Genomic DNA, 10,000 nt, shown 5'->3' with positions numbered 1-10,000 from the left:
TTCATCTCTCTCCATTTCTCTCTCCATCAGTTTCTCTCCAACTTTCTCTCCTTCTTTCTCTCTCTCTCTCACCTCCACTTTTTTCCAGCAGGCGAGCAGTTCCTCTCTCTCCATCTCTCTCACCTCCACCTTTTTCCAGCGGGCGAGCAGTTCCTCTCTCTCTCTCTTGCTCATGTGAAAAGGGTCTCCGGCCTGGAAGGTGATGCGAGGTGGGGGTCTGCGGCGGAGGCTGATGTCTCTGCCTCCACGAGTCCGCACACGTCCACTTTCACCCTGCACGCACACACACACACACACACACACACACACACACACACACACACACACACACACACTTGACCTATACACACACAAAGCACTGGTGTTGAGTGTGAATGTGATGTGTAAGATTTCTGGAGCAGAAGTTTACCTCTCCTCTACTAGTGTCACTGCTACTGCCATCCTCCTCCACATCTGGAGAAGAGAGAGAGAGAGAAAGAGAGAGAGAGAGATAAAAAAGAGACATACACAGAGATATAGAGATATAGAGATGGGCAGACAGATAAAGAGAAAACAACACAGAGAGACAAATATGTAAAGAGATACAGTGGGGGAAAAAAGTCAGAGCGACAGAGAGAAAGAAAGAGACAGACCGATAGAGAAAAGAAGAGACAGACAGAGAAAGGAGGTGACCGAAAGACAAACAGAGAAAAGGTGAAACGGGTAGAGAGAAAGATAGGGAAAGGGAAATATAAAAAAGAGACAGATAGAGAAAACCAGATATAGATAAAGGGAGAGACAGATGGAGACAGAGAAAGACAGAGAACAGGAGAGATAGGCGGAAAAAAGAAGAGACAGAAAGACAAGAGAATGAAACAGATAAAGGGAAAGACAGGCCGAGAAACAGACCAAGAAAAGGAGAGAGAGAGAGAAATTGAGAGACAGAAAGAGAGGGACAAACAGAGATACAGATAGAGACAAATTAAGAAATGGAGAGACAGAGAGAGAGAGACAGAGAGAGAGAGAGAGAGAGAGAGAGAGAGAGAGAGAAAGAGACAAAGAAAGAGAGAGAAAGTAAAGCAGACATTTTTTCCTTTATTTTGAAAGAAAGAAAAAGAGAGAGAGAGAGAGAGAGAGAGAGAGAGAGAGAGAGAGAGAGAGAGAGAGAGAGAGAGAGAGACTGGAGAACAAACTGGATTTTGTTAAGTCGTTTATCTGACATTTCACATTATTAGGAATAATGAGTGCAGTACACATGTGACTCCACCCCCTGCCCCGCCCCCTCCCCTCAGAGGTATAAAAGGAATAAAACATTAAAACAAAGTAGCTGATTGTTTTCCGCGATGCCACCTGGTGGTTTATTCCGCAGTTCTGGAGTTTCGCCTCAGCTCTGTAACTCTTTATAAAAAAAAAAAAACCCGGAGAGATAGAAGACGGAACGGCAGAGGCACGACTCACGTTTCTCGGGATGCTCGAGTTTCCGTCGCCCACGTTTCTTCCGAGGTGTGGAGGGGGCGGAGCTTTCGTCCTGGTCTGCTTTGTCCGAGCCGTTCTGCTGGGAGGAGTCAGAGAACGAGTCATGGCCCGGCAGAACCGCTTGGGAAACCCCTTTCTCGTTCTCGCCGTTACACTCGTTCTGCTTCGCCCCAAACGCTCCCTCTATCAGAGTCTCACAGCTGTTCACCTGCGACATTCGACATTTCACCCGTCAATTCCTTTCTTTTATTGTATTTCATTTATAAATGTGTTGCTGGTTAGTGCTTCTCTTGGAGAAAGAGGGAGGTGGAAAGAAATTTGCATCTGATACATAGAGTGTGGGTGAAGCGCTCAGAATGACTGTGTGTGTGTGTGGGTGCACATTTAAACAGGGACTCTTCCCTGCTGCAGAATGAACTTTTATTATTAGCCTTTATTGCGGTGTGGCTGATTCAGAATTACGGTGTAAAAACCGTTTCCTTCATCAGACACTTGTCGTCAGTCGATCTTTCCACTGTTTCTGCCTATTAAACACACACACACACAGACACACACACACACACACACACACACACACACACACACACACACACACACATCCCTCTATTGCATTTGCAATAAAGCAGACTGAAGGTTTTAACTAGCGAAAGCAGTGGGAAATGAAGCCCCGCCCCTTTAATTTGACTCTTTAAAATGGACAAATAGGCCACGCCTCCTTCACACCATTCATTAAAACGAATAGACACAAAGGCCACGCCTCCTCTATTAAGACTGACAAACACAAAGGCCACGCCTCCTTCACACTGTTCACCAAAACAGAGAGACTCTAAGGCCGCTCCCCCTTCACTTCATTCACTGTGATTTCTATGAACACACTGGTCACGCCCCCCCCCCCCCCCTCGAGATTATACGACAAAAAAGACCACACCCCTTTCACTTTATTCGAAGAGATTGCAAGAAATTTAAGTAGGTCGCTGAGGACAAAGGTCATGCCTCTTTCATGTTATCACCTGGAATTTACAAAAACTGTGGCCACGCCCCTTTTCCTCCATTCCGTGAGACCCTAAAAATCCTTGCCAACATACAATTCACTTCATTCCGAGACTGTAAGACTGTAGAACATAAGACTCGCTGGCCACGCCTCCTTGCCTTTATTCTTAAGATTGTAAGACAGACTGGCCATGCCCCCTTTACTTAATTTGAAAACTGTGAGATACACTGGTCACGCCCCCTTTACTTAATTTACTTAAAATATAAATCATGGCCACACACCCTTGACTGTAAGACAATAGCCACACCCCCTTTGCTTCATTCCCTGAAACATGAATTGATGTAGTGCAGAAAACCACAAATATTAACCACACACACACACACACACACACACACACACACACACACACACACACACACACACACACACACACACACACACACACGTTTTGAAACATAAAATGTTCGGAAACATGAGCATTACCGAGCAGTGATTTGCATGTTGAGTTTGCAGATGATTTACACAGAATGACTGTTGAAACAGTGGTCGCACTCAGAGCCAGATGTCCACATGTACGACGTAGCGAGACGTGTCGGAAACATGTCTAAACAACGCCTTCAATACACTGAATGCTGCAATACGTACGTGTATACGGACTGTATGATGATCGCACCTTTAAAATCGTATGCTACAACGTTTTTGCGTTGAAATAAAAAATAAAACCCTGGTGTACTGAAAGAAAAAAAAGGAGGCCGTGGAGGAGGAGAATATGGACCCGGGCATGGCTTGGGAAAAGAGGTCACGTGCCAATTTTGAACAACCAAGCAAATGATCCTTATTGACATTCCATGTACTGGAATTATTTTTTATGTGACATTTTTTTGTCTATAACGAATGAACATTCGGTGCCACCCGGATGAGGAAGGGTTTTATTTTTGAGTCTGGTTCCTCTCATCCTCTCAAGGTGTCTTCCTCGTGAAGTCTCTGCTAGTTCCCGATGCCCTCGTTAGGGACAAACATTTTAACGTGAAGATTTACATTTTACAACTTACTTCATTCAGAAAATTTGCGTTGGGACAATGTCTGGCTCTAGAATTTCTGACTAGATAATCGTTGGTCACAAGAGATATCTCTGAAACTCTCCCACAGGACCACCTTTTTTAAAAAAAATTTAATTTTTTTTTTTTTTTTGGAGCCACGTCCATAGAAATCAGGGACGGCCCACAGTGTATACTCAAAAGGATAAAGACACCTTGACAAAGTTCTAACCTCTTCTTTACAAATTAGAATTAGAATTGTTGCTCTCCACAAAGAAACTGAGTTGCTCTCCCTGAAACTGAGTTACACTACAGCGGTCAAGGTCATATTTAATAAGGTCATATTTAATATCCTTCTCTTCTCTCTCTCGCTCTGTCGAGATAAACTTGCTCCTGAGGCTCCAGTGACCACTGTTCCTGCCCCTCTCCCCTCTGTGGATCTTCCCACTTCGTCCAGGCCTGCCTCTGGATGGTGTTCTCTTCGAACAGCTTGGGACGGTTTCTTATCATGGGTGGTTCCATGAAATTCCGGAGTAAGAACGGGCGCTTTGAGGATGGATTGAAATGTAGTTAATGTCAACAGTCTCCTACACTGACTCAGGAATACAGTTCGCTTCTGATCATCATCACTGTACCCCACAACATTGTATATCTGCTTCAAATGGACATTCAGTGCAACCCAGATGAGGATGGGGTTCCTCTTGGTTCTGGTTCCTCTCAAGGTTTCTTCCTTTGCCATCTCGGGGAGTTTTTCCTTCACCACAGTCGCCACCGGCTCGCTCATCAGGGACAAACTTACTTACAAAGAACATATTTACTTTTAATCACCACATTATCTGTGTAAAGCTGCTTTGAGACAATGTTCATTGTTAAAAGCGCAATACAAATAAAAATGAATTGAATTGAAATTGAATACAGAGGTTTTCCAAGACGGGTTCCTTTCAGAACAGACCTTGCAAGGGTCCTTCAAAGAAGTCGATCCGTGATCTCATTATGGTGGAGTGTAAGAGGATCCCAGCAACAACCTGTGCAGCTCTGGTGAATTCCATACCCAGGAGGATTAAGGCAGTGATGGTGCTCACACTAAATAATAACACTTTGGACACAGTTTTGACATGTTTATTTAGGGTGTACTCACTTTTGTTGCCAGTTTATACTGTATTGTATACTACTTGTACTGCTATACAAACTGCACACTGACACACTAAAATATATCCAAGTTTTTTGTATTGTTCCTTGAGGAGTTATACTACAATGGTTGCTGAAATGTGAGGGGTGCACTTACTTTTGTGCAATATATATATATATATATATATATATATATATATATATATATATATATATATATATATACACATATACATACAGTGAGGAAAATAAGTATTTGAACACCCTGCTATTTTGCAAGTTCTCCCACTTAGAAATCATGGAGGGGTCTGAAATTGTCATCGTAGGTGCATGTCCACTGTGAGAGACATAATCTAAAAAAAAAAAATCCAGAAATCACAATATATGATTTTTAAACTTTTTATTTGTATGATACAGCTGCAAATAAGTATTTGAACACCTGTCTATCAGCTAGAATTCTGACCCTCAAAGACCTGTTAGTCTGTCTTTAAAATGTCCACCTCCACTACATTTATTATCCTAAATTAGATGCACCTGTTTGAGGTCGTTAGCTGCATAAAGACACCTGTCCACCCCATACAATCAGTAAGAATCCAACTACTAACATGGCCAAGACCAAAGAGCTGTCCAAAGACACTAGAGACAAAATTGTACACCTCCACAAGGCTGGAAAGGGCTATGGGGAAATTGCCAAGCAGCTTGGTGAAAAAAAGGTCCACTGTTGGAGCAATCATTAGAAAATGGAAGAAGCTAAACATGACTGTCAATCTCCATCGGACTGGGGCTCCATGCAAGATCTCACCTCGTGGGGTCTCAATGATCCTAAGGAAGGTGAGAAATCAGCCCAGAATTACACGGGAGAAGCTGGTCAATGACCTGAAAAGAGCTGGGACCACCGTTTCCAAGGTTACTGTTGGTAATACACTAAGACGTCATGGTTTGAAATCATGCATGGCACGGAAGGTTCTCCTGCTTAAACCAGCACATGTCCAGGCACGTCTTAAGTTTGCCAATGACCATTTGGATGATCCAGAGGAGTCATGGGAGAAAGTCATGTGGTCAGATGAGACCAAAATAGAACTTTTGGGTCATAATTCCACTAAACGTGTTTGGAGGAAGAAGAATGATGAGTACCATCCCAAGAACACCATCCCTACAGTGAAGCATGGGGGTGGTAGCATCATGCTTTGGCGGTGTTTTTCTTTTTTAGATTATGTCTCTCACAGTGGACATGCACCTACGATGACAATTTCAGACCCCTCCATGATTTCTAAGTGGGAGAACTTGCAAAGGGTGTTCAAATACTTATTTTCCTTACTGTATATATACACACACACACACACACACACACACACGCATGACTGAGTTTGAAAACGGCCCGCAGCTAGTTAGTAGCTAGTCGCCACCTCTGCTAGTGGCCTAGTAAGCATTTTACGTGGACAGTTTGAGCATGAGAACTGAAATGTACAAGGGCCTGGTGCAAGTTCAATATTGTGGCGTATCGTAAACGCTATAATTGGCACGTGTCTGGAGTAATGAATGGAGGTTGTCCATCATATAAACGTCCACCACTATAAATAATCACAACCTTCAAAGAGACGTGAGCGTATTAAAAATGTCGATGTTGCAAATCATGAATGAAAACTAGCAGGCAGCACTTAGCATCATGGTGCTAATTAGCGGGCTCCAGGCCTCTGTTCCGTGCCAGGCACATTAGCGTGTTAAGTCTTTAATGATATGGTTTTTATAGCAGAACCTGAGCTTTAAAATAAACATAAAACATGAGCATTCGAGCTCCTGGTGTGCGAGCGTCTGCAGGCTTCTGCACATGGCTGTAAAAGCCTCATAGTCCACTGCAGCCAGGCTGGAGTGGGGTTTACAGCCGCGTGTGTGTGTGTGTGTGTGTGTGTGTGAGTGTGTGTGTGTGTAACTAATGGGTACTACTACCAGTCTCTTTAACACACACACACACACACACACACACAGGGGGAAAAAAATAAACAAAAGTGTAGACTTGATGGTCGACTGCCATGTCATTAGCAAGAACAGAGACTGGGTTGAAAACACACACACACACACACACACACACACACACATAAACACAAATACGCTACACCTTAAACTTTTCCAATACTCAGTATTTCCAAATTAAATTTGTAAACACTTTAGATATGAGAGTAAGAGACGATATTAGCAATGTTCACAACTACACGTGTGCATAAACAATTTTGTAGTAATAATATAAAGTCATTGTGTAGTAGTAATTTTGTGGTAATAATTTAGAGTAATTGGGTTGTAGTAGTAATGTAGAGTAATTGTTTAGTAGTAATAATGTAGAGTCATTGTGTACTAGTAATTGTGTAGTAAAAAGTTTGTGCAGTAGTAATTGTGTAGTAGTAATTTTGTGATAATAATGTAGAGTCTTTGTGTTGTAGTAATAATGTAGAGTAATTGTGTTGTAGTAATAATGTAGAGTAGTTGTGTAGTAGTAATTTTGTGATAATAATGTAGAGTCTTTGTGTTGTAGTAATAATATAGAGTTATTGTGTTGTAGTAATCATGTAGAGTAATTGTGTAGTAGTAATTTTGTGGTAATTGTGTAAAGTAATTGTGTAGTAGTAATTTTGTGGTAATTGTGTAGAGTAATTGTGTAGTAGTAATATTGTAGAGTAGTTTTGTGCAGTAGTAATTATGTGGTAATAATGTAGAGTAATTGTATAGTAGTAATATTGTAGAGTAGTTTTGTGCAGTAGTAATTATGTGGTGATAATGTAGAGTAATTGTGTAGTAGTAATATTGTAGAGTAGTTTTGTGCAGTAGTAATTATGTGGTGATAATGTAGAGTAATTGTGTAGTAGTAATATTGTAGAGTAGTTTTGTGCAGTAGTAATTATGTGGTGATAATGTAGAGTAATTGTGTAGTAGTAATATTGTAGAGTAGTTTTGTGCAGTAGTAATTATGTGGTGATAATGTAGAGTAATTGTGTAGTAGTAATATTGTAGAGTAGTTTTGTGCAGTAGTAATTATGTGGTGATAATGTAGAGTAATTGTGTAGTAGTAATATTGTAGAGTAGTTTTGTGCAGTAGTAATTATGTGGTGATAATGTAGAGTAATTGTGTAGTAGTAATATTGTAGAGTAGTTTTGTGCAGTAGTAATTATGTGGTGATAATGTAGAGTAATTGTGTAGTAGTAATATTGTAGAGTAGTTTTGTGCAGTAGTAATTATGTGGTAATAATGTAGAGTAATTGTGTAGAGGTAATAATGTAAAGTAATAGTATAGGAAGTATTGGTATTGGTCGGATTGGTCCAGCAGATAGTAAGAATCAAACAGCTTTCCTAGTCGTTAATAAACGACTCAAAGTAACACAGTGAGGGAATCATGAGGCCGTGGGAGATTCCTGTATGGACATGTGTCTCCTTCCCTAAACATCTTTACATTTATAATGATTTACATCAGTCAGCTAAAAACAAACAAATAAAAACGTCAGCGGGTCTGAATGACATCAGCGACGTTAGCGACGATGAACCGGACAGTTCGAAGTTAGCGATGGCTAGTCATAAACAGTGGTGGACAGTAAAAAGAAAAGTAAATGCAATGAAGTAGCTTTAAGTTTACTACATTTTAAAGTCAAATATCTTACTTTTATACCCAACTACATCTTGTGTTCCTTTTTATTTATGAGCGGCTGAAAACTGGTATTGAACTTGTTTGATTGTCGTTTTTTGGAATCTACTGATCACCAACATCAGCATCAGTTCAACAGCAAGCAGAACATTTAAAAAGGAATAAATGATAAAAGAAACTCCAGACTCGAGCTCACCACAACACCCTCAATCCTCACAAACCTCATTTGTGTTTTTTTTTTTTTAAGTAGTTGAAAAGAAGGTTTTGGGTTCATGATCATTCTAATAGAAATCAATCAGTGTTTGAGTCATTAATATCATTCTATTAATAGATCAGTGTGCTGAGAGTCACATTCGAGTCTTTTCACATAAACTGAAGTGATTAAGTAAAGAGTCTTGTGACAAAAACAATAATAGTAACATTATAGTTATAATAAATCATAGTACTTTGGATACTTAAGTACATTTGAAGGCAAATATTTTTGTACTTTTATTCAAGTGAGCACTTCCTTTTACTGGAGTCATATTTTACCTACTTCAACTCAAGTACATGGTTTTTGTACTTTGTCCACCACTGTATCTAAGTAGCTTCCTAAATTTAGATGCTACAAATTCAGTACCAACTAAACAGTGAACACCAACCTGGGCTAATTTGTACTGTACAATGAGTTACTAGTGTTTTTTTTTGCCTATAAAGTGAAACTCATTCAAAATGTGCTATGCTAGCTCAGGGTTAGCTTCCTGTTTCAAGTGCCTCACATGGCCAGAGTGCGTGGGATCATCATTTCAAAAAGGTGTCATAATAAAAAAATTAAAAAAATATTGAAGTAGTAGAAACTCACCATTATTACACTTCAGTATAACGGCAGGTATTAGTGTGGAGCGCTCTCACTCTTTCGGGGCACTTCCGGGTTTACGGACCACAACTTCCTGCTTTTAAATGATGTGGCAAGCTGTCTCCACGTCTGATATCTACGGCTTATTCGAGGCTATGCAAAAAAGTTGTGTCACCCCATTTTAGCTCAGCACATCAAGAGCCACAGCAGGTGCTCGAGTGGTGGTTAGGTCTTTAGGTGATAAAATCATTAGCTGTAACACACAACTTTAACCTGATTGGCCGGTTAAGATGTGAACAAGAAATAGTGGGAAACGATGAGCTGTAAGTCCAATACGGTCAACCGCCGAGAATTCGTAGATCGGAAAATTTGCGGGTTCTCATTTGGAACCTGACTAACAGCAAGTTGCTGTTTTTAGATTATCTTCAATTTCACTGGAATCACGAACGTTCAGGAACACACGGAATAACATTTTAAACTGTGTTTTCGCTAACAAATTTTATGTTATTCATTTTAAGTGATAAATAAGCATTTATTTAATAAACTTAATACGCATTGAAAAGGAACCAACTTACTGGCGTAATGTCTGGAGGAATTCACTAAGGTACCATAGGGGCTGCGTCGCAGATTTAAAGCAACGTTTTTTTTCTGGGAAATAATTGCAGGTACGAACTAAAGGTCCTTGTGATCGTGGAACAGAGGGGAACTGGCTTTGCCAAAGGACGGTTCAGAGGACCATTTGAGCCACTTGATTTGATTCACCGGTAAAATCTGGACCCTTTACTCCGTTACGACAGAATGTGTTGTTTATTGTGTTTGTTCATTCCGGTGTGCTATATGTGTATGTGTGTGTGCCGTACCTGGCTCATTCTAAGCATTCTGCTGATGGTCTCTACTCCATAGTGCCCCTGGTGGTCCTGTGTGG

At 40.6% G+C, this 10,000-nt stretch overlaps 1 protein-coding gene across 20 annotated transcripts in view; it reads right to left on the bottom strand.

Annotated features, from left to right (window-relative positions):
* The window catches only part of LOC310722498 (DNA (cytosine-5)-methyltransferase 3A-like), a 72,350-nt gene that overhangs the window by 27,568 nt on the left and 34,782 nt on the right, over nt 1-10,000 (bottom strand). For 3 of the 20 annotated variants that reach the window (XM_083534998.1, XM_083534997.1, XM_083534990.1), the window contains exons 4-6: nt 1,438-1,663; nt 410-453; nt 73-273 (exon numbers count right to left, since the gene is read on the bottom strand). In XM_083534998.1, the coding sequence (XP_083391124.1) occupies nt 73-273; nt 410-453; nt 1,438-1,663 (471 nt within the window). Of the gene's footprint in view, nt 1-72; nt 274-409; nt 454-1,437; nt 1,664-9,081; nt 9,333-9,935; nt 9,993-10,000 lie in introns of those variants that run through there. The other 17 variants (XM_083534982.1, XM_083534983.1, XM_083534993.1 and 14 more) reach the window with 11 other exon arrangements.

Source organism: Silurus aristotelis (genome assembly GCF_946808225.1).
Source record: "Silurus aristotelis genome assembly, chromosome: 29".
NCBI classification, from domain to species: domain Eukaryota; kingdom Metazoa; phylum Chordata; class Actinopteri; order Siluriformes; family Siluridae; genus Silurus; species Silurus aristotelis.
This window is presented reverse-complemented; position numbering and strand designations above follow the sequence as displayed.